Here is a 24,872-nt window from a genome sequence, read left to right as displayed (position 1 = left end):
AATCGCCATCTACAAACACAGGGGAGAGCAGCCTTTCACGGAGGCACTGGCAGCTGGCCTGAAGGTGTTGGAAGTCAGAAGGTTCCCAGGGATGCAGTCACTGTAGGAAGTGATGATGAAGGAGGGGCGGTGGGGAACCCCACGGCCGATCATGTTCCACTCATAGGTGCTGTAAAGAACAGCTCAGGTTGCCTATGGGGACTTCAAATGTGAAGTTTATTCTAGTTCCTGCAAATTGCAGGTTCTTTGCTTCACATTTCCATACCTATCTCCCTGTAAAAGCCTAGCGTAGACAAGACAAAAATGCAGATACTTTCTCGATGTAACTAGTCTCAACACTATTCTCCCTTTTTCCATTCCCCAGTGCTCCTGCCCTTAAGGGTTTACCTTGACCAACAACATTCAAATAAAAGCCAGTGCCATGCAGGACTGTAGACAACAACTTCCCCAAAGAAACAATATACCCCCGTCGTAACTCCCTTCCCCAAAGCTACCCTCGATGCAATGGGAACGGCTCTCGGGAGGACTCAGCAGCCTGTCATCCTTTCTCCTGCTTCGTTCCACAGGACCAGTGGTTAGTCATGGCCCGACGAGGTCCCTCCCCGTCTCCTTCCTTTGCCACATCTTTGTGCCGTCACTTGCATCCGGGTCTCACCCCTAAACCACACCGGGAGGTTTAACCTGAGGCAAGTACAACAAAACAAACAAGCAAGCAAGCAAACCTGTCTCCCAAGCGTTAATTATACATGGAGCGGTTCCCAGGTAAAGCGCAGCAGAATGGATTCATCTGCAGCAGCCGGTGGGACAAGGTGCTGTCAGGAAGTCATTGCAGACGGTGATGCCGTGGAGCTGGGCTGCACAGCGGGACAAAGGGGACCTGGACCAAGTCTTCCTTATTTTTCTGCCTGTTGGGGTCACCTCCTTCTGGAAGGCGGGCATCCACCCGCAGATGGGTGCTGGGGTCTCCATAGCAATCACAAGAAGGCAGGTGACGCAGGCTCCTGCACCGAGTTTGTTACAAGCCATGCATGCCTAAGAGCTCTTATAATCTTAGTCAAATATTAAACTATGGTGCGGTTTACCCCCCCCGAGTCATTTCCTGAATAATTGCCAGACTGAGAGCAGACACTTCTCAAAGACAGACCAAAGTTAACGATGACTCACTGCTGTAGGACCCCTTAAAAACACTCCCAGGTCATAAAATCACACACCCTACTTTCCCTTCACGCTAATATGAATAACACACGGCTCAGCTGAAGTCGTGGGAAATTACTCGTTTGGCAGAAGATGAGGGCTGTGATGGGATTTCTAGGTTAGGAGGGCAAAGAGTAAGTTACTGAGTTGGAAGAAAAGCTGCTGCAACAGAGAGAGGTTCCTAGCAGAAGTCCTTGAATCTAAACACTAATCTCAATTAAAATTTTAATTACTGAACCTCTCCAGAAGAAACTGGGCATATTTAGATACTGTGCTACTGGCACAGAGGTGGGATGCATCCCTCCTACAGTGGAGGACCAAAAAGGTAATCTTTAAAGGTCAAAAAAACAAGCGAGACCCATCTGCTAGGCAGAAAAAAAATGGGTCAAATTTAAGAATATAGAGAATATAAGAAGTAAGATCACATATTTAGGAAATTGTCACAAAAAATTTAGCTGGGGTCTGGTCAGCTGAAAATGGCAGACAGAACAAGACCAAGATCCATAAAACATGTACTGTTCGTAAGATGGCTCTGGAGTGAGCCTATGAATGATACTAATATGATCCCAAGATGTATTCAGCAACATATTTCCAGCAGGAAGAGGGAAGATTAAATACTTGGTAATGGTGATCCATTCTTTAGACTGGAATTCTGTAACACGTATTTAATAATAAAAATATTTAATAATAAAAAACCTGAAACTGGAAAATGTGCAGAAAAAAAGGCCATTAGGATAACAGAGGGGAAATTGAGACTCTACCATAAAAGAAGTGATTGAAAGCTCATGGCTTGTTTGTACCAGTGAACTGAAGACTGAGTTAGGATATGATTTCACTAAAATAAATACACCTGAAGAAAACAAAAGGAAAGACGATTCTGAAATGAAAGGACAATACTGCACAAGAAAACTGAATATAAAGTAACTATAAATACGTTTAGAGTGAGCAGCAGAAAACCTTGCAGCAGGACATTAGCACAGCCTTCTGCTGAGATCAAAAGCTATTAAAACCCCTTACTCTAAAAGCTAGGTTTGATCAGCTTATGAAGGGGCTCATCCCTTCATAAACATTTAAGGAAAAAAAAAAAAGGGAGAGGCTAGAGATGCCAGTCAAGGAGTCCTCCTGGCTTTGCGTTTGTAGGAGTTATGTCACCTGGCATAAGCAGAAGAGATGTCATGTCCTTCAGGTTTGCAGGAAACCCGTGACAGAGATTTTGTAACACAACACTACTGCTGAGGTAGATTGGGTTATTGCCGGTTAGACAAAAATACCAAACCAGACTATTTAGGGGCAGTTCTACCAGTGCAGATATCCCAGTACGGTCGCCGGTTTGCAAAGGGGACGGGGCCACCTGCTCCCTGAGCAGCACGCTCCTGTGTCGGGGAACCGCACTGAGTCTCACCCGGATCCAGACTGAAGGCTTTAAATATTTGTCCAGGAAAAAAATCTCCTCCTGGCTGAATGCAAGAGCGAGCCCCCAGCAGAGTGCCTCAGGCAGGGCAGAGTAAAAGAAGGAGACAACCTTGTTGTGGTTTTTATTTGTCCTGCGTGTGTTTAGAAGACGTAGAGGCCAGCCCTCGCTTTACCACGGGCACGGTCTGCAGGCAGGTCCCAAAGACCTGGTATAGAGATGGGTCTGAGTGTGGAGTGGGAGACATCCACGCTTCTCTGCCAAAGATTTGTATCACCAATAAGGAAAACAAACATCTCTGCTCTGCAGACATGCATGTTTCCTACTGCCTTACCATCTATTTTCACGGTTTAGGCTTTGCCTATATATATTTTTTTTATACCCTACCATAGCCAGATCAAAGCAATTCCCTTTTCCAAACAGAAGTCAGTACTATACACAAATGTCAGCATCAGGCCATAGAAAGTCAGGCGAGGTATTGAAAAATAATATTCCCACAACATGATGTTCCCATAGTGTTTGGCTGTGACAGCCAGGAGGGGGAAACATATATCTTAAGGACTCTCAATAAATCCCATGAGGATACATGAGGCTGGATCAGAGGTACAGAAAGAAGCAGCAAGAATTGAAACACTGGAGACCAGAACGGTCCCCCAAACTGCAAAGCCAGCTGCTCTTAAAGGCATAGCTACTTCCCACTATCTCTTTTTGAAGATACGCCACTCAATACCATCTCACATTTGCTGCTGTTGTTTTAAGTGATGCAATATTTCATTACAAATAATGTCCACACAAATTGCAAGCGCTCCCTGCTCTCCTAAGGACTACGACAGAGGGATAAGAACAGTTTACCCAGGGGCTTTAGGACTGTTTACAGACAGAGGGGGTGGATGACACTGGGGAATCTGTTGAACAGAGGAATTTGATCACGGATCTGCAAGTAGAAGCAGAAAGGGAGAAAATACATGGAAGTTATGGCAGGCAGTCTTTGTGTTCCCATGGCCCCAAACAGCACCGTCCTGTGAGGCGAGGGCACTATAAATGGACCGTGCCTGAGCTATACAATTGAGGAGAGTAGTGAAATGTTGCTCATCAGTGGGGGGTGATTACTAAAAGTTTTCACTGCTGTGGTGGCAGCGCTCCTGCCACCGAGCAGCCTCCGGGCATGCTACCGAGTGCTTTCACTCAAAAGGAATATTGTGTCCTAAGAGCAGGGAATCCATGATTTCGAGATGCCGGCACCGGGCGCGAAACCCCTCACAGCAGCGATGGCAGCGGGCACTGCAGGTGCAGCTGCAAGGTTGACTCTTTCGGGTTAGCGAGACCTGGGCTAATGGTGCTCCGTGCCACGCAGCGGGCCACGCCGGAGCGCGAGGGCTACTGCCGGAGGACACAGACCGCGTACGCCCCGGCTTTCGGTTCCTTCAAAGCATCCTAAGCATGGGGATGCAGCAAGCACCCGGCTGGTGGGATGCTCATCTGGAGTGGGTGCCCTTGCACCTGCAGGAGCGAGAACACCGCTCTGGGCTCCTACGGGGAGGGAGCCTTCCTCCCTTCACCACAGGAGTGGAAGATGGTATCAGCCCGGCTCTCCTCCCCTTCCTTTTACGCAATTCAGCATGCAGGGGAGTGACTGGATTTTTTTTTTTTTTTTTTTCCTCCTCTCTCAGGAATTGGTTTTCACTTCCTGCACTCTCAGTGCCTTTGTCTCCGCCGGACGCAGCTGAAGGCACACACCTGAGGGGTGAAGGCACCGGGTTGGGGGGGGGAATAAGGGGGACAGCCTGTTCCCAGCATCGGTTTCACCAGAGACCACCCAGGTGGGGGGCCGAGAGCGCACGCCTGGGGATGAGTTGCAGGGTGGGGGGACACGTTGGCCGCCCCGGGGGGAGCAGGGACCTGGAGCGCAGCCTCTGCGGGTCCCCGCTCGCCCCAGGGTGGCACGCACCTGGACACCATCCCTCTTAGCTTCATCTATCTTCTCCCTTCCTTTAGGAAAGGATTAAGGTCTCAAAGCGGTGAAGATTGGGGCGCCAAGATGGCCAGAGGGAGTCCAGGTCCACGGCTTGCGCTCTGGATCTGCTTGGTGCTGGCAGCGGACTTCGGTGAAGGACAGGAGGAAAAACCCTTCGGTGAAACGTGCCTGGAAGACTTTACGGCAGGGGTGCCAGATTTGGTGCTGGATACAGACGCCTCCGTCCAGAATGGAGCCACTTTCTTGTCGTCCCCCACGGTCCGTCGGAGCAGGGACTGCGTGACAGCCTGCTGTAAGGACCCCGCTTGCAATCTGGCTCTCGTGGAGCAGGTCCCGGGCACTGAGGAAGACCACATCCAGGGCTGCTTTCTCCTCGACTGCCTCTACGAGCAGGCTTTCGTCTGCAGGTTTGCCAGGAAGATGGGCTTTCTCAACTTCTTGAGGAAGGACGTGTACGATTCCTACCTGGCAATGCAGGATCACGGATCTAATGGTAAGGTGCCCGTAATGGATGCGTGCAAACCGGGGCTGGAAGAGCACTAATGGCCACTGGTGCCAGCTCCTCCAGCCGTCATATGTGCAGCTGTGCTGCCAAACGGTTGGGATAAAGCGATGTTGAAGATCTATATGGGTTTCTGTATAGGGGTTTCTATATGTGCCTCTGCCGCAAAGGTTTTCCCTAACTTTGATAAACTCACTTAAGATCTGTGCCTCAGTTTACCTATTAGTAAATGGAGACGGAATCGTTCTTTAACCTATTTGAAGGGGGTGGAGTGAGAGTTTACCAAACGCAGGCTGAGTTTTTGATACTTTACAATATAGAGAAAAAGGTATTGTTCTTCTTCTCCCTCCCCGCAGGCCTTTGAGGTTGGAAAGTGAAATCCTCTAAAAATCTACACATCACCGCATTTTAAAGGGCTGCATTAATCTCTTAATTGCTCAGGGGCTGGAGGCAGGACGCAAGCCACTTACCTTTCATTTTGCCACAGCCTGAATCTTGTGAGCAGCAGCCCGGATGGTGAGGTGTCTGTCTCAGTATCGCTCTGCTTGTTGGGGCTGGTCCTTGCTGCTGGGGCAAGGAAAGGGAGCAGCTGGGGGAGGCTGATTAGAAAACTCCCCCTTTGGAGGTGGGCTTTTCTTCTCCAATCCCTGGTTCCCTGCTCTGAAAGATTGCACCTGGACCCAGAAAACCAGGTGGAAAACAAACTAATCTGGAGCTGGCTGCTTGCCACGCACTCTGCTACCTGCAAAGAGATGCAGCGTGTTCAGAAACGCTGAAAACACCGCAATTCCTGCTTTTACCTCCTTCTTCTGTGTTTTGGAGGAAGCCTAGCGAGGCCGGGATGTCTCTAGCCCGGCTGGATCTTTGGCAACCATAACCGGTTTATTATGTGTTGGTGCCTGGGCAGGGCTGTTAGGGGATATCTGTACGGGTAATCCTCCTCGCACCCCCTCCCAGCCTACCTGTGGCGGGGAAGGAAAGGATCTGTGAAGATGACAAGGGGAGCATCCAGGTGGGCACGTGGGCTTGGGCTCGATGGCACGAGCTGAATAGGTCTTATATCTTCTGCTGGGTTGTGCCAGCCTGGGAGCCTTGTAGGTGCTGGAGGTGTGAAATGGCACCAAACCCCACACTGACTGCTTTTGTCCATCCTAAGTAGCAGTACTGGGGTTTCGGAGCAGGGCACGGCTCCTCTGGAGCAGCCCTTGGATGTCGCTGGTTTGAACAGCGATGTGGCAGAAGTGGTCCTCCTGTCCTCTGTCCCTCCTAGTTGCTTCCCACTGCATTTTAGGGCCTTCTGGTAAATCTCGATCTCACTGTTGCAGTAGTTGTCCTGCGTCTCCATTCCAGGCTCAAAATCCTTTCCACGGGAACTGCAGTTAGCGAGGAACCGAAGCCCACATCTCCAGGACTGGAGGTGGCATACTGGCAGCTGTCTGAACTCCTACATGCTTTGTTGTGGGAGGAAAAGGGAACGCATCATCTCCAGTACATCCTCATTTCACAAGATTAGATTAAAATGCAGTGTACTGTTGAGCAATTCAGTCCCTTCACCTCCGTGGACCAGCGCCCTACACAAGGACACTGCAACCCCCTCCTCCCTGGGCTGGTCCCAGGGCCCGGCATCGCGTGTGTGCGGGTCTCTAGAAAGTGTCCCTGGGTCACTGAGCTCTCTGTGCCACCAGCAGTGCTGTGTTTGCCGATCCATGGCACCCAGCTGGAGCATCCCAGCCACCCATCCGCAGGTGCTGCTTTGCAAACCATCCCTAAATGCTACTTTCACGGATGCTGCGGTGGAGCAGGAAGACCCAGGAGGGCTTATCAGTGAGAAGTGAAAAACATGCCAGAAATGCTGTTAGGGATGCCCTGCCTGCCGAAACGGGCATGCCCCTCCTCGCTCACGTGGGGTTTGCACCACGACACCGCTGCGGGTGTAGGAAGGGCTCGGTCCCTTCTACACCCTGTGTTTGCACTCTCGGAGGGTGCAGGGTGCTGGGCAGGTCTCCGGCTGTAGTGACAGACACTGGGAAGCTCGCTACTTCATGTTTGGATCAGGCTGAGGTGTTCATGCTGTGCTTCGATGGGAAGCACGTTTACCTCCTCTCCTGGAATTTTGAGGCTTTGCCTTTGACTGATACCAAATGCTTTCTGCATCACCTTGAATGACATCGGAGGGCTGGCAGGAAAAGAGAGGAAGGACTCTTACTGTTTATTAATCCAGAGCTGAAAAGGAGTTATTTTACTGGAGAAATGGCAAATAATAACAAGAGCTAAATCAGACCATATGAGCTGCGCCCTCCTCCCCACAGCAGCTGATGAGACGCTTAAGAATGCAGATCTCGGTTTTGGCTCAGATCCAGACAAAAAAATCCAAACCAAAACTCAAAGCCCCTCCAGCTGTGGCGCTGGAATTGGGTCCATGCAAGGAGGAATGGGACTGTCTGGGCTGGAAGGTGGGTGCCTGGCAGCCACCGAGGGGGAGAGGGGAAGGGCACGACGGTGCAGGTGCGGGAGGCGAAATGAAGGAGCCTCTGGGCACCGAGCGTGTCCACCTGGCAGCATAAGGAAGCTCTACGGCATTTTTGCTTCCAGACTTTTGAGGATGCCTGAAGAGGCCGGGTGAAACGAGTGTTAAGGAAGCTGTTTTCAGCATTCAGTCAGGTTTTCCTCCCAAATGTTTGCAGGCAAAAAAAATCTTGGCCCAGGTTTCGGACTGGAGACAAAACTGTCTAGTCTTCCTGCTGTTGTGCTGTATCGCTGTTAAAATGTGAAGCTCTGTGGCTGCTCTGGAGCCCAGATTATTGTCAACCCCCTGAGACTGGCTCTAAAGGTCTGCAGGAAGCTTATATGCTGCTTTATCATCCATCCCTTTCCTTCATGTGTTGCCGTCAGGTGTCCTAGGAGCCTTTAGGGTATGCCCATGTGGCAATCCTCAGACATTCTCTGCAATAATGAGGGTTAAAAGCATGTTTTCTCTAGTGAATAGTGAAATATATATGTAGTGATCCCAGTGGGTGACATTAAACAAAAAAGCCACACGTTGCAAGACCCACACTACTACTAGAGGGAGCAGACCTCTTGAATTAAGAGGTTTATATATGTTCAGGAAGAGACTAGGTAACACTTGAAAGAGGGAGCACAGCTGGGGCTGCTAAATGGGAAAATTTAATCTTGGAGTGTTTCTGGAGCCTGATGAAGTAGCTGAAAGCTGGGAGAGTATTATGGGGGAAGCACTGTGTCTGCTTGCCCTGTTCCTGCTCTTGCTTGAGCATCCACGGCGAGGCTGTTGGCAAACTGAACACAGGACAGAGGCACCCTTGCTCTAACCCACTGTGGCCACTCTTACGGTGTCATGATGTCAGAAAAACCTGTGGGCGCGGGCAACAATGAAAACAGCTGAAATCTAGCTTCTGCACATCATCTGAGTATATTTTCAGTATTTTGGAAAACAAGAGCTTCCGAGTCCTTTATAAGTTCGTGACGACAGCTTGGCTCTGTCTCTGGCCTGCTCCAGCTAACGTACAGCCTGAAGTCTCTGATGTTACTGTTAAAAGGCACTATCCTCTTAAATGATTCCCCAGCCTGAACTTTGGTGCGAGTTTTCTGCCTGGCTCATGCGGGAGGGGCAGGCTCACCATGCACTTTATTGGTAATAATGGAGCTCAGTGTTTAAGTAACTACCCTGAGCTTATTCTGGTCTAGGCAAACCAGTTCTGGGTGTGAAACTGGAAAATAACCTCCCTGAACCTTTGTCCGTTTCTTGAACTGAATCTTTTGTGGTGGTTGTGAAATGCTCGGTGACACACTCCTCCTGTTGAATGCAGGGCTTGTGAGTGGGAGACGGGGAGCGCTGGGCAACCCGCAGGGTTCAGGATGGGTCTGCTCCTGCCTCACCGTGGAGAGAGATTTGCAGGTTAAAACTTCGGTAATGCATTCAAAAAGGAGAGCTTCCCGAGTTCGAAGCTCATCCATCTTCAAACATTTGGTCCCACTCTGGTTTCCATTCTTTGGGCACAGTGCAACTAAAACGAGCGGTGCTGGGATCTCGTCCGGGGCTGAGACGGGTCTGGTCACTGGTGTCCCCTTGGCTGGTGTTGCTCAGCCCTGAGTCAGCTGCTTGTCCTCCAGCACCCAGCTCAGGCCAGGAGAGGGAGAAATTGCATGTTCAGTACCTGCATCACAGATTCAGAGGCTGATGTATACTGGCAGGGCCCTTGGAGACCAGCCAGTCCAGCTCCCCGCTCAGAACAGGCGATGAACAGCTTCCACTCACTGTGCAACTACTGTTTGTGATACAGAATTTACTGAAGTGCTGCTTGTTGTGGCTACCTCATGTCGTGGCTCTGGAGCTATCTAAGGAGACTGGACTAAAAAACCGATCTTTACTAAAATGGCGTGAGGATGCACGGGAGACTTTTTCCCTCTGCCCACTAAAGCAAATCGGACTGGTTTCCCACACCCTGAGGAAGGATGGAAGGAGCCTGGGGCAGCAGCAGATTGCATTAATCTGAAAATATAATCCTTTCAGTTGTGCTGTATTGTTTGACAGAGGTTAAGTTGACCTGCTGTGTGCACCTCCTACAAACCACTGTAGAAACCTCTAGAAATTAATGCTGAGAGCTGCTTGGCTCTGCATAAGTTTTCCAAAAACTATACAGCTTTATCCTGACTGCATTTGCTGCCCAGCCAGGATGAATCCCTACAGAAGGAACCTGTATTTCTCTTTCTCCGGGCAACGTGTAGCATTGCCTTGTTCTCTTCTCCCTCTCCCCCTCCTCAGGCAAATTAACACTGTGGCATCAGCACTTTCCTTCCTTACCTTTGACTATGGAGAGTTTTTTAGTGTCGACGGGCGAGATTTGAATGAACTCTCCCTGAAAGCTGTGCATTTTGGAATGACTTCCCTGGAAGCAAGGTTAGAGCGAAGCTTTAGCGTTTGTGGGGAGAACCACGCTGCTGCCCGCCCCTGCCCACCCGCTTTTGGAGCAGGCAGGCTCAGCTGGCTTCTGACGCTTGAAATCTCTGAGGTTGCGTGTCTCATGGACGCTGGAATTTGGATGGCCTCGTTTCTGCTCCTGTCTCTGCTACCGGCCTGCCCAGTGGCTTTTGTCCCCAGCGAGGTCCTTCCCTTTGCAGTGCCTCAGTGTCCCCGGCGCAAGCCGCGCTTGTCTCCTTCATAATCTGCTCCTGCCAACGCAGGCAACGGAGGGCGGTAAGAGCCCCTCGGTGACCACGAGAAAGCTCTCCAGCTCTTTCCAGTGGCAACCTCAAATCATTCTGAGGTATTTTCAAGCATTGCTTTATAGTCTCAAGTACTTAGGGCGTATCTGCATGAGCACTGGAATGGAGGAAATCTGGTTTTCTGTGAATTTGTGTCCTGAGGGCAAAGGCTGATATCTGAGCTCCAAAAGAGAAATCCCCCAACTGGGAGCTTTGCAAGTGCTTTCTGCTGTGGGATTTGACTGGTGCCCGCATGTTTGGAGAGCGAGGTCCCTAGTGGGGTCTCTTCCCCCACTTAGATGCTTACTTTTGCAGCCCTTGTAGGAATTTAATATCTTTTAGATTGGTGGTCCCCCATGAACTTTGGTTCAAGTTCACTCATTGTTATAGGAGTAACCAGACAAACCACTGACTGCATAAGCCTTAAAACTAGATGAAATTTTTAAAAAAGCAAAAAATAGTGACTGAGGCATGAATACACTGTGAGCCATATAAATTTGGTTTTAAGTGTTTTGGATTTACTCTATCAGGCTTTTCTCCGGGATCACAAAGAAAAGATATTTCACCTTCCAACATATTTTATAAATGGAAGTGGAAGTTGTCCCTTAATGATGTGACTCCAGGAGTATTTGTTCCACAGTAGAGAGCACGACTCAGAACAGCATCATAAAGCTTTAATCTCCCTGTTAATTACAGAGTTTTACAGCGGAAACTTTCCAGAGTCCAAAGAGCATTATAGCAAAGGTAACTTTCATTTTTCAAACAGACTTTCAGAGCAAAACAAACTGGAGAATCTTCCTTCTACGAGCAGTTTGTTGATACTCACTCTGCCTCAGTCAGCACTTGGTTATGAAGCTCAGGTGGAGAACAGCCACATTGCCACTGAAGGCTTCATATAGTCAGTGTAGCAGAAATACTCCAAAGTCACTGAGCTTTCAGACATCCTAAGGAGAAAAGGGAGAGACTTGAAAATGAAGTCCTTCATTTCTAGTGGGAGTTCCTCCCTGGCAGTCGCCGCAGATAGGCAAATATTCTGACTATTTTTCTGGAGGTGGGGAGGGTCGGGGAATTGGCTAATCGGAGATGGGATCTGGAGAAGTCGCTGACCCACTGATCAGAACTGAACTTTTACTTCATTGTGCAATCCACAACCCAAAGTAACTAAATTGACCTGTGGAGAAATGTTTGGCCCGCAATTTTTTTTTTTTTATGTGCACATGCTTAAAAATGTCAAAGAAAAATATGATTTGGAGTTGTGAGTTAATGATCAGCCTCTGTGTTGCTGAAGAACTGGTCTTTCCCTTGTGCAATCGCAGCCGTCTCCTGGGCTCACCCTGGCAGGAGGGTGGCAGGGAGAAGACCGCATTTCTCCTTGGCAGGCTCACGGCATTTGCCTGGCAGGAATGCCAGGAACGTGCCCCCTTTCCAGAGCTTGTTGTGCTGTGTACAAGGTGCTTGTGGGGCTGTTTTCCCCTGTTCAGTTTGGAAGGTGTTGCCAGTTCGGGTCATGGCTTTCACCGATGAACGTTCTCATGGCAAGACCACTTGAAAATAAAGCAAAACTCCATTTAGTTGTTCTGCTGGCCCTGCTCAAAACCAAGAGGTGCCAGGCTCTCTCGGCCCTGCTTGGTGTCTTTCAGCAGTCTTTGGGCCTGACTGGGACAGGACACATCACACTGGCTTGCGGCCCTGAGGACGAGGGGCAGGGAGGTGTGCCTCACCCAAGGGCGAGAGGACACCAGGGTGGGCATCCCTGCTTGTGTCGTCTCCCTGGCCTCTTTCAGTCCAGCCGGGTCTCCTCTGCCTATTTTGGTGGTTGGATCAAGCTCAACAATATGAGCTTGATCCCGGATTGTTCCCACCTGATACTTACATGAAAAGATGGAATAAAAGATAAAACCAGTGACGGACTGCAGAGAGCACACAGACCGGTGCGAGACGTGTAACCAGAAGCCCCGTAGCTGCACAAGCGAGCAGCGGCTGACCTCTTCCCATACAATAAAACTGCAGCCCCATCAGCCTGGCGATGAGGGGGGGTACGCTGCAGGGCTGGGGAGCAGGCTGCAGGGGCGACCTCAGGGGGCTCGTACGCACATACCCTCCCCAATTCTGCAGCCAGAACAGGCTGAGCGCAATCCTCAAATGTGCGAACAAGGGAAGGTTTGTTTCCCTGGTGACTTTCTGGTGGCAGCAGCATTTGTAAGACCAGGATAGAATGAATATGTCTTCACCTGGTAGAATGATGTTCTAGTAGTATCTAGTTCTAGATACTAGAACATAGAAGATTCTGGGTGGATTTGTGGTAACTGATCTGGAATACGTGTTGCAAAGCCCTCTATCCTACTGAATTTAGTGATGAAAGAACTAAAAAGTAGCTTGTTTTGAATGTCAGGCTTGTTTTTATATATGACTCATATTAAAGGTCCCTTCAGTAGGCTCTAGCAAGAGTCAGCAGCTGGGACCTGAATCCAGAAACACTCAAACAGGAAATTAGGAGCAAGTCTACAACAGTGAAAATAATTAGCTGGTGGAGTAGTTTTCTAAGGGGTTTGGGCACTGATCCTCTTCTTCGGTCGCAGTTGATGTAACAGTGTAATGGTAGAGTGATTTATATCTAGCTTATAAATGACGATCGACGCCTTTACAAAAAACTCAGGGTGAACTTGAACATTGAGTCTTGGACCTGATACAGGTGCTACCAGGTGGAGTTTTATGGGCTGAGCTATGCAAGAAGCCTGCGAGCAGAGACGTTCAGGCCGAAATGAGTTATGAGTCAGGCTCAATAGTGTCATTGTGTAGGCTGTTCTTGTTGGCACGGGCAGGGATCGGTTTTCATCTCTTACACTTAGGGTCTGGAAAAGTGTTTCATGGATTGTGGAGGCTGCTGGTAAGCTAATCCATGGAATGGCGTAAAAATAATGATCTCATGAATGGCACTTGTGTGCTTTTTTTAAGGCGTGCATGTCAGAGAGTGGGGTGGAAGATGAGGTGGAGGAGGGATATTTCCCATCCAAATCCCGCATTGCATAGCTCTGGTTAAGTATGCTAACACAGTGCTTAGAGATGGTGGTAGGAGTGATAAGAGTCAGTTCCACATTCTTCAACACCCACATCAGGTCATCTCCCTAAGTGAAGGGTGGAGATCGCTCTGTGCTGTTTTGCGAGGATGTGGTCCGACGGTCAGAAGCACAATGGCTGTAGCCACAGGGACACCCTCTTACGGTGGTTCCTGTGGGCAGAAGTGACCAGGGAGCCAACTGGCTCAAAGGCACTGCCAGAGCGGGTTGTGGAGTTACTAATTTAGTCAGGAGGGCAGTAATAACGGGACTGATTGCCTGTTGCTTGCTCAGGCTGTGAGAAGCACAGCCATATAAAAGTGTTTTCCTTTCAGTGGTTGAAGTCTCTATTGATTTAGCCTGGAAGAATCGCCCTCCCTTGTCTTCCTGTAATGGAGACAAGGACTGGACCCTTCAGCCTCTTACCCGAGCCTTGTTCTGCATTTCTTCTGCAGATGACCATCCTCCAATAGCCCGCACTGGCATGGACATGAGGGTGCAGCCGGGGGAACCGGTGATGCTGAGGGGCACAGAGAGCACGGATGACCGAGGGATAGTCAGCTATGAATGGAAGCAGGTCTTCGGCGACCCCTCCGTGGAGATGAAGGTAGGGAGCTGCAGGAAGGAACCAGCTTGCTCAGTGTCACCTGTGGGCTGCTCTAGGTTGGGCTCTCACAGCCACTGACTTAGAGGTCCCCTTTTCCTTCCCTCCTCAAGTCCACCCACGAGCCTGTTCCCAAAAGTTACGGAGCACTCCTCATGGTTGCCCCCACCCTCTCACACACTACTGGCACGTGGCGTTTCTTGGCCTCATCGGGTCTCGGGCTCCCTGCAGCAGGATGCCATCTCAAACCTTCCTGAGCAACACCTGATCCGCCTCGGTGGGAGCACCCGAGAGGGCAGCAGCTTTGGTGCAAGAGCTGTCCCTGCTCCCAAGCTCCTGTAGTTCAGTGAGAGGCCTGCCCTTAGTTTTGCTCTGCTCCACTTTGGTGCTTCTCCTCCTCTGGCTCTGAATAATCCAGTCTCGGACTCTGCTTCTGTACTCCTGCGGCTTTTCCTGGACTTTGCCTCTCTTTAGAGCATAGGTTCCTCCTCCTATTTTATCTGAGCTGGAGCAGCAGTCATGCCCTCCTTGACTGGCTCCAAGATCTCCAGGGTGTGAATACTGCCTATCTGATAGATGTTAAATGTGAATTGTGGCTTTAGAAGAGCAAATTATTATTGTTAAACTTCTGCAAAATGCTCTGGAAAGCCTCGGAGCTCATATGGAGCTCTTGTGGCACCTTTTGGAAGAATTAGCAAATAAGTGCATCAGGCGCACAGCTGATTTTGAAGACCAGCAATGACTAACTCTAGGGTGCTGAGGGGGCTGTGGAAATCTTGAAGTGCTCCTTTCCTTTTCCCTTCCCCCTAGCCCAACCAAAACAACTTCCAGGGGAAAAAAAAAGTATTATGCTGTGTTAACTACATACATTAATATGACATGCGGCAACACTGTGTTCTCTTGAAACCTAACCAAAAAGGCAGATAGCATGGAAATGGAGGCCCAATATTGTTAGCAAATATAGGGAAAAAGTTTGTGTCAATACTATCACAGCTTTCTATTCTGACAAAATGATTCACTCTCTTTTAGAAACCTCTTGACACGCAAAGAAATAGGCACTCGTTTCCATCTCTAAAACTAAATATACTTATTATATTCAAAATGAAAGAGTATATATTTCTTAAATACACCTAGCTTATTCCCTATGTACTAAGTAAATGATTCTCAATAGGTTTTATTTTTAAAAAAGTAAAATAAAAACTACTGGTATTTCAGTCCTCTCCCAAGACTTTTATTTTCCCTCATGCCTTCATAATGCCTCAAAATACAAAGTATCTAATTACGCTTGTGGTACTCTTTCTCTCTGCTACTCCAGCTGGGTACCAGCCCAAGAATTTGGGGGGTTTGTATAGCACTGAGACATTTTCCATGCCAGACATCTGCTTGGGGGTTTCCAGCCAAGCTCCTTTCTTCCTGATGCAGGAACATGGGCCTTGCATGGCTTCGCTTACTCCCTCATTAGAAGTACCTTCTTCTGCATAAGCCTTTCTTTTCCATTCTCAGAAGCACGAAGAAGATCAGGTAGAAATCTCCAACCTACAGGCGGGAACTTACATCTTCCAGCTTACTGTCACAGACACCGCACAACAGCAAGGCTTCACCAACATCACCATCATGGTGCTGAATTCTGAGCAGACTGAAGGTGAGCCTGAGCCCACGGATGTCTAGCTGGAGTCCCCAAGCCTGGGTGCTGCTCTGGCATTACTGGTGCTCTTCTCAGAGGGGTGGATGGGAAAAGAGCACAACCAAGAGACCAGATTTATATGTCAATTTTTTCCCAGTAAAAGCCTGCACCTGACCAGTGGTGGAAGGTCTCTGCATTCATAGTGGTCTATTTTAGGGTTTTTGCATCCTCTTGCAGAAGAGGTGGCCTGCAATAACCCCATCCTTTCTGCGTGTCATTGCCCTGTGCTGGGTGATGCCAGAGTGGCTGAAGCCCAGGGTGCAGCTGAGGGTGTAACAGGAGAACCCGAAAGGTCTTGTTGACTCCATGGTTTTGCTGTGAAGGCCCTAATTCCCTTAAGCCGCAGGGTAGGTGGAGCCATCTGCATGACATTCAAAGTGTCCCTGGCTTTATTTATGTGTTTTACTTTAATGGCCTCATTTAATGATCAAAATGTTCAGCACTACAAGTGCATTAGGAGCAAGGACAAATGGTTGACTAGTAGCTAAGCAGGGAATTTCTCCTCCTACCACAGGTACCATAAAAATACAAGAACAGCCATATCAGGTGACACTAATGGTCTGTCCAAAATCCAGTATACTGCATCCAACAGTGCCCAGCGGTTGATACTTTGGACAGTGTACAAGAACATGACATGCTATCAGTAAATTCCTACTATGCTTGGCTAGTCCCCAAGGAATTTGCAGCTGGGAGATTTTTTTAAGCAGAAGATTGTTTCTTTGTGTTTAATAGCCATGGATGAATCCCTTTTTGACCTCATGTAATCTTTGCAGAGCCGCAACATCCTGAAGCAAGGAGTTTCACAGCTTAACTATGTGCTGTGTGGAGAAGCTTTTGCTTTATGGATGTGGCACCTTCTAATTTTGTGACCCCGCTTTTCATATAAGAAAATATATACCATGATTCCCTACTCACCTTCTCCATGCCACTCAATATTTTATGAATCTTTCAGACTAGTGTCCACACTGTTGACGAACTTTCCTTTGGAAGATGTTCTCCTTTGTCTATATGAAGGCAAAGCAAACTAACCAGACCCTTTTATGTTAACTTTGTTGATAGAGCATTGTTTGAGTCCTAAGAAGGTTGGTTGGTGTCGGGGGTCTTTTCCACGTTGGTTTTACAACCCGACCCTTCAGCAGTGTGAGGAGTTCATTTTCGGTGGCTGCAAGCCCAACAAGAATAACTACTTACGGGAAGAGGAGTGTAAACTCGCCTGCAAGAATGTTAGAGGTGAGTCTACTTCAAAAATCTGCCCCCTCTTTCTCATAGGGTTGGGACGACCGTGTGGGCAGGTACTGCAGCTTTTTGGCTGGCAGCTAGTTAGAGCCCAGAGAGCTGAGGAGACCAGGCTAGTTATAGATGAAGAGTCCTAGTCGTACACTACCGACATATCTGACCCAGCCCCTGGAGCCCTGCTCCCCACGTCAGTGTCCCTGGTGTGTCTCTGGCTGCAGAAACCCTCACCAAACCTTCGTGTCACATCTGAAACCTAAATTCAGAGCGTAGCATTGTGCTGTGGGGGAGGCAGAAGTGCTTCACTCCCCGAATGAAATTAATCTTCTCCCTCGGCACCCTCGTAGCCAAGTCTGAGAATGACTTAGTGCTGCCTCAGGTAAATGGGCTGAGCCTCTGCCAGGCCTTTTGCAGTGCACAGCTTAAGGAGGAGGCAAAAGCCTTGGAAAAGAAAGACTATTTGGGAACGGTCCAGCTAGTGGTGTGAAGGTCCCCTGTGCTTCTCCAGGCTTGACTCACGTGGGTGCCTCACTGCTCGTCTGGGGTCTCTGGGTGTGGACACCTGTATTTCCCCTCCCTAACTCCTACAGGGCTTGCTTCCAGAAAATATGCACTTCTTAGGTGATCTATGAAGGCAATATAAAGCTGATCTTGAGCTGACAAAACGATGTGGTGGTAATTTTATTTTATTTTTCCCCTTGTCTCTTCAGGTTCTGTTGGTGGGCGACAACAGCCAGGTGAGCCTCCTGTACCACTGTGTAATCCTGCTGTGAGCTCAGGCTCAGTGTCTTGCGTCCATTCCTGTGGCTTTTGATTAGCACTCAGTCAGCGGGGAAAGTGGGGCACTGGAGACTAATTTCTTTACTAAGCCTTTCACTTTCATGTCATAGGATAATTCAGGTTGGGAATTACCCCTGGAGGTCATCTGGTCCAACCCACTACTCAAAGCAGGGCCAGCTTTGAGTCACATTGGGTTGCTCAGGACTGCATCCAGTCCAGCTTTGGGTATCTCTGACGAAGGAGATTTTACACTTTCTCTGGACAACCTGTGCCAGTGTTTGATGACTCTCATCACAATTCTCTTCCCTTTATATCGAATCACTTTCCCTTGTTACAACTCGTGTCTGTTGCTGCTCATTCTATTACTGTGCACCTCCAAAATGAGCCTGTCTCTGTCTTTTCCATAACCCATGCCAGGTCTTGTGCTCCAGCCCCTTGCTGAGTCTCTGCTGGATTCACTCCAGTATGCCAATGCCTTTTGTGCACTGGGGAGCTCAGAACTGGGCACAGTACTCAACACTTGGGACCACCTCTGGAGCAGACGGGAATAACCACTCTTCTCCATTGGCTCTCGCAGCTGGGTGTGCAGGTTTCAGTTTGTCTTTCCTAATTTAATCCCCCATGCTTGGGCAATGTCTCCATATTCCTCCTGAGTAGCTCATTCTTGCTTCCGCCTTCTGTGTACTTCTTTTTTGAGAGGAAGCATGGCTGTTCCCAGAGCAATGTTTCATTTATAAACAAGAAATGATTTTTTTTTTCTTTTTTTTTTGAGTTCAGAGTGGTACTGAAGGGAGACCTTAACTTACCTGCCTTGTTTCTTGTTTGCCAGCCCTACCAGCAGCTTTTAAGTCCTTCATAAAGCATCTGTGTGGCAGGGAGAAAGAATGAATTTTAATGAGCTGTCTGAACTGTTTCTGACGCAGTGTGCAACGGGAACTGTCAGTCCCCCTTCTTCAGATGCAAGGATGGCTGCTGCATTGATGCCTATCTGGAGTGTGATGAAACTCTTGACTGTGCTGATGGATCGGATGAGATGTGTTGTGAACAATGTAAGTACTTCAAATTCTGGCTTAGACAACTTAGTCTAAGGATGAGTGCAATGTAAGTCACAGGTGTTGACGCAATGCTTTTTGATGCCTTCTGTTCTTATCTCCTGACCCTGCGTTACCTCTTTCCGCAGTATTATATTTGCAGGTTTTGCCATCTCCCCTATCTCTGCTGACTGCAAGAGGTGATCTTCTTTCTGGGATGTTTCCTGCCTCTCAACTACGCTTCGACTCTCTTCTCTGCACCTGTCTGTAAGACTTCAGAGCCTGTTCTCCCCTCCCCTTCCAGTATTTTTCTCACTGAATGACCTTACCTACTCTCCTGGAGTTGGGAGATGGGAAATGAAACCATTTCTCCCAGTCTGTCCAGTGTCACAGTCCCCTTAACATCCTCACGTTATGCTAATGTAAATGCACAGTGGTGAGCAGCCCAAGTCCGCGATCCTCCCTCCCTCCGTCTCTCCCTCCCTCTTCTGACAGAATTCCCATAATCTCTTTCCTATATGTGGGTGTTTTGTTGACTTTTTAGGTTGCAAGCATACGATTCATCTCTCTTGCCCTCTCTCATATCCTACAGTAGTGCTCTTTCACACTTCTTAAAACCTGGAGTCATAGCAGTTTCCCCATACTTCTTGATGAAAAAAACCCCCAAACAACAAAGAAGCCCTTGTTTTCCTTAGTTTTGTCTCCGTATTTGTGGAACAGAAATTGAGAATAGTTTCCCTTTAGTACATTTTATTTTTCCCATGTTCCTCTCATAGCTTTGAGATATTTAAGAACTTCAAATTCTATCTCCCTTTCCCTGGCTTGTGGTAGCAAAGGAATGTGCAGGAAAGCCCTGTCTGCCCATGTCTGCGTGGACAGAGGCATTCTTTTGTATTCAACTGGTGAGAGAAGTTTTAACATGAAATGTTTCTCTCGCAGATGCTCGTGAGTTCAATAGACTGCAGAAAATCAACGTCACACGTAAGCAAGGTATGTACCATCCAGAGGACTTAGGCTGACATCTACCAGCTTTTGTTTTTTTCTTCAGCCTGCTGTTTCATGGTAAAACTGCTTCTCTGTATAATTCCAAAAATGGGTGTAGCATCTGGGTAGTCCCTGTACTAAAAATGAGCAAGGGCCTGTTCTCAGACCTTGAGGACAGCTGTTTATAGCAGGCTTTCACTCTCCTGCCTAAACTTTTTCCACCCAAGCAGGTTTCATGCATATTGCCTGTTGGGCACAGTACCTGGCCTGTACAAAACCCTGCAGCACTTTTTTGGAAATAGTGCAAACCAAAGCAGTGTGGGGGACACAACAATGGCATAATACGAGTAATCATATGCCTGTGCTTGATCCCATATCTTTGCTTTGTTTGTACTAACGTAGACGGTGGCGCTGCCACTGGGCTAAAAGCGTATATCCCAAGTCAGCTTAAATGCAGCTTGCTTGTAGTGGAGACCCAAGCCAAACTGTGGTTTCTGTGTGTCCAGGCTCTTCATGTTCCCTTCTGCCTCCTGAAGAGGACAGGTTGTTTCTGCAGGGGACTGAATCCAAGGTCTAGCACGACTGCACGCTCTGATGTTCCTTTTTTCCTCCTTGCTAGTAGGGTTTATGGGCAATGCCAATTTGAGCAGTTGGCAGCTGGGCAGTGGGGACCCGAGAGCCACTGCTCTGGCCATGGATTCCCTCTGCCATGGTGCTTGTGCTCTTCTGCCGTGAGCAGAAAATGTTGCTGCTCTGGGAACACACTGCTTGGGCTAGAGCACCTCTCCCTTGCTTTGCCAGGTCACTGTGTGGACTTGCCTGATACTGGACAGTGCACCGAGAGCATCCCCCGCTGGTACTATAACCCATTCTCTGAGAAATGTGACCGCTTCACCTATGGGGGCTGTGGTGGCAACGACAACAACTTTGAAGAAGAGGAAGACTGCATGAAATCATGTTCAGGCATCACAAGTAAGCAGACATAGCGAGGGCTGGAGTTTTACTGATCAAACTATGAAAATAACTCCAGATTAAATTCTGTGGTCCCAAAGAGGCAGTGACTTGGGAGCTTTCAGTCAAAGCAGCTCTGCCGTCAAACCCTGGCCATGCCTCACAGCATTCTTCAGTGTGACCAGCGGCTTAGAGGGAACCGTGTGTATCTACGTCATTTCTCACAGCTGGAAAACATTTTGGGTGCTGATGTTGAAAACTGGACAGAGGAGGGTGACAAAACTAACCAGAGATATGGTAGGGGCTCTCTAAGGAGAATCTAACTTTCTAACTTGGCTCCAGTTCTCCCCAAGTGGGAGGGGAGAAACTAAGAAAATCCACAATAACACATATTAGGCAGAAGTTTTAAACAAACAAGAGGGAAAGGTTTACACTCTAGAGCTTTGTATGTGTTGCTGTGGAGGCCAACAGCTGAAACAGGAGGAATTCTGCCAAACTATATCTGTTAGGAGGCAAACTGTTGCCGCTTTTCTGAAGTGCCACCCCCAGGTACCAGGTGCCTCGCAGCCTGCCCTGAGAGTTCAGTACCACGGCTGTCAAGAGGGATGCTGTAGGCATTCACTCACTTCAGAGCACTCGAAATATGCTCCTCAGAAACCTGTCTTATCCCTTGTTCCTAGCCGCCTTTGTTAAATTTTTCCCCCCCTCTCTGCTCCCATTTCAGAAGCAGATGCCATTGGCCGGAGATGGGAATCATTTGAGTCTCAAACTGCTATCTTAAGTGAGTAACAGTTTTTTCTGCAGATCTTGCTTGTTGCTTTTACCCTGTCCTGTAAAAGATGTTGTCTTTTCTTGCAAATAATAGCCTTCTCTCCCACCCCCCTTTTGAAGCTGGGGGAGCAATGTGGGATTTGTGGGATGCTAGCAGTGGCAAGAGTTGCTTCTATGCACTGTGCCTCGGTGGTCCCATTTCTCCTTTGTCTGTGACTCAGTAGCTCATATCAGAGGCTCCTGATTTTCCTTCCATTAACTTGCACGAACGCTCCACTGTTCAACATCAAAAAATGGCATATAAAATTCTTCCTAAGGGCCAAGTTCACATAAGGGCCACTAACTTCTGCACGAAAGAAGGCTAAAGTGGGTATGTGAATAATGTTGGGTGCTAGACTGTGGGGAAATCTGAAGACCCTATACACCCTCTGTACAACTGTAAAGAACACCAAAGCTATCGAATTACAAGTTCTTAAAAGAATATCACACTAAGGTTGGTGTCCTTTCACCACAGAGCTGTAAGGCCTCTTTCTTCAGCAGAGAACTGAAATTATACTCTTCTGTTCTTCAACCCTAGAGAGTGATTTAATCTTCAAATTCACACCAGCTGTCAAATGCATCACGTTTGACCATCTCCACTGTTGATGGCAGGAGATCGGCTGGCTGTAGAAGACCAAGTGCTCACAGCACTGCTACGAGTTCTTTCCCAACAAACTCAGCCTGTCCACCATAGCTCACTCCGACAACATTATCCCAGCCAGGAGCCGCTTTCTGCGACCACCCCTTGGTGGCCTTCTTGTTGACATGTGCAGCAAGGCCAGCGTTGCAGAAGGGCTTGATATTCATAGGAGTGTCAAATGGCCAAGCCTGCCGAAGTCACCGAATAGCCTTTAGAGGGCGTGGTGCATCTGGGAAATGATGGGAACTATAATTTGGGAGAGACCGGCTGGCTATACCCTGGCCATACCCTTATGCCTTCCTTCTTCTTTGCCGGTTGTGCAGTGACCACCCTGCTGTCAGGGCAGCTATCGCCCACCTCTTCTCTTTGCCAGCACAGCTTCTGCAGCGGCTTTTGTGCTTGCTTCTTCCTCACCGCTCCTGCTTGCCTCAGAGCTCTGGAGCAGCCCTCCTAACCTGTTCCTGTATCCCCCGCAGGTGCCTTTGAGGTAGTCATTGCCGTGCTCCTCGGGATCTGCATCATGGTGGTCCTGGCAATCATCGGCTACTTCTTCCTGAAGAACAGGAAGAAGAGCCGCCGTCGTCAGCCGACCACTGCTACCAACTCAACCCTCTCCACCACAGAGGACACTGAGCATCTGTTTTACAGCAGTGCCACCAAACCAGTCTGACCTACGGGCTCTCTCTCTCCAGCCCAGCACTGGGGCACTCCCAGAAACTTCTGGAGTTCTGTTTTTAGACACAGGCCTGTGCCTGAAGCACACTTTCTCTTTGAAGACATTTGTAGCATGAGGCCAAGATCTAGCCGTGACTTGGCAGTACTAGTGTTTGTGATTGTCTTGGCTAAACGGCTGCTCTGGAAAGTGAAGATCTGGGAGCAGTTTGCTGCTCTCTGATGTCTATCCTTTCCTGACCTCAAACAATCCAGTGAAAACTCTGAATGACATCTTTCTTCCTGCTCAGACCTGGAGCACAGCTCCACTCAACTTACTGAAGGACCCTGGGACTGGATCTGTGTAGCATTCACGTGGTGAATGGTGCTAGTTCACCAGAGCCAGAAGTTTTTTGTTTGCAGTGCCACTTTCTTCCACCCAACCTCGTATTTTCCTCCCTTCCCCCCAGTCCTCTGCAAGGTGGCTCTACAGGCCAGCAGTCCTCCTGGTCGCGGTGAGCCTCTTGAGGGCTGTGTGATTCACGTAACCGTCTGGCCTGTTCTGAGAGCTCTGGAACACTCCAGTGGTTCCCGTTTCTGAGATGGAAGGAAACAGAAATACCTGCTTTAATCACTAGGGTTTGCTTTTTGACATAAAAGCACACCTAGATTTTTTTCTGCCTGGCTGCCATGTTGCAGTCTCCTGCGTACAGTACGTATCCGCCATTTTCTCTCTGTAAGTTGCCCGGGTTGCTTTTCCAGTATTCAGTCTGCCCCCAAACACCTCGACAAAATATCTATTTATTCTCAGATGAAATGAAAGGAAATGTCCCTACTCTTCCTGCTGATGGTGAGGGCAGGGTGGAAGGACCCAGCTCCCTCGCGGCTGGACCTTTGCTGCAGCTTTGATTTTCCTGCACTCTCCTCCGAGCGCGCAGCCTGACCTGAGCCCCTGGCATCCCTCAGAGCACAGGAGCGGGCTGGGTACCGCCAGCTGATGTCCCCAGGCTTCCTCACTCCTGCTGGCCAGAGCCCTCCGGGTGCAAGATGAGCCCAGCCCCGGGAGGTCCGGAGCTGATCCCCGGCCCCGTGGCAGCTTGTGATCTCCCCACCTCGGTGAGATCCCGTGTGTTCCCCTGTAGGCTGTTTGCAGTGGGGTGCTCCCCAGTTGTGTACTGCTGCATCTCTGTTGTTCAGGTCTTGTACCTCTGGGAGCTGCGGACTTCTGCTGGGGGCAGAAGCTGCTATTTCTGAAGTGCCTGGTATGCCTTGACGGCTGTGGGGTTAGCACCGGTCCCTCAACTCCTGGTGCCTGCTGCTTTTGGAAAACTCCTGCTGTGACGAGAGAGGAAACGGGTGCGTGTTTGTGTGTGTGTGTGCGCGCGCGCGCGTGCGTAAGAAGCGTAAATCTATGTACAGATTTTAGTTCAAATGCTTGGACCCTTTCAGGGCCGAGGGCAGAGTGGCTCTGGAAGGCTCTGGTGAAGCCATGCCCGGCTCGGGGCACGGCTCAGGTCTTCTCAAGCGCAGATCCAGGAGAGCTACCTCGTTGAGCTACCGATGCCTGGGCTGGAAGGGAAGAAACCACTGCCCGTAGCCTGCTGGCAATCTGACTGCATGCTTCTGTCCATCACAGGCATCTGCCTCAGTGTCCCTGGGGCTGGTCAGATTCCTCCATGGCTTTTCATGACCTGTCTCATATCATTTCTTCCATCTCTTTGTTTTTCCCACAGCCTATCATGGCCTTTATGCAATAAACATAACATCTTGATTTTTTTTTTTTTTTTTGGTGCGCTCACTCTGATAATAAAAAGGAATTGTTTGTCTTACCTGACTTGGGAGTGGTGTCTGAGAAGCAATGACCCGCAGAGGGGGCAGGCACCGTTCCCATGCCTGCTATCTCGCACCCTTTCATCTGCCCAGACTGCGGTAGCGCAGGGGGGAGCGCTCGGGTGTTGCTGCAGCAGCAGCAGCGGTCCCGTGGCTTGGGGAGGGCTGGGAGCGGGGCATGCAACGTGTGTGGATACCTGGAGAGGCAACTGCTGTGTGAGGTGTGCTGGGAGTGAGATCATTACCCACTAAGTCACCCAGAGAGCAAGGCAGGGTGTAACCTGAAACTGGGTTCCAGCTGGTCAGACTGGTTTGG

At 49.1% G+C, this 24,872-nt stretch overlaps 1 protein-coding gene across 1 annotated transcript; it reads left to right on the top strand.

Moving 5' to 3' along the window:
* The first annotated feature begins 4,255 nt into the window (after positions 1-4,255).
* Positions 4,256-24,497, top strand: SPINT1 (serine peptidase inhibitor, Kunitz type 1). Its single transcript, XM_030039781.1, has 11 exons — positions 4,256-4,425; positions 4,601-5,073; positions 13,814-13,965; positions 15,466-15,604; positions 16,706-16,876; positions 17,590-17,616; positions 18,583-18,708; positions 19,630-19,680; positions 20,476-20,646; positions 21,350-21,406; positions 22,552-24,497. Exons 2-11 carry the CDS (start codon positions 4,644-4,646, stop codon positions 22,743-22,745), a joined length of 1,518 nt encoding a protein of 505 aa, XP_029895641.1. The 5' UTR covers positions 4,256-4,425; positions 4,601-4,643; the 3' UTR covers positions 22,746-24,497.
* The last annotated feature ends 375 nt before the right edge of the window (positions 24,498-24,872 follow it).

Source organism: Aquila chrysaetos, chromosome 2 (genome assembly GCF_900496995.4).
Source record: "Aquila chrysaetos chrysaetos chromosome 2, bAquChr1.4, whole genome shotgun sequence".
Lineage (NCBI taxonomy): Eukaryota > Metazoa > Chordata > Aves > Accipitriformes > Accipitridae > Aquila > Aquila chrysaetos.
Note: the sequence above shows the minus strand (reverse complement) of the source record. Positions and strands in the feature narration are given on the sequence as shown.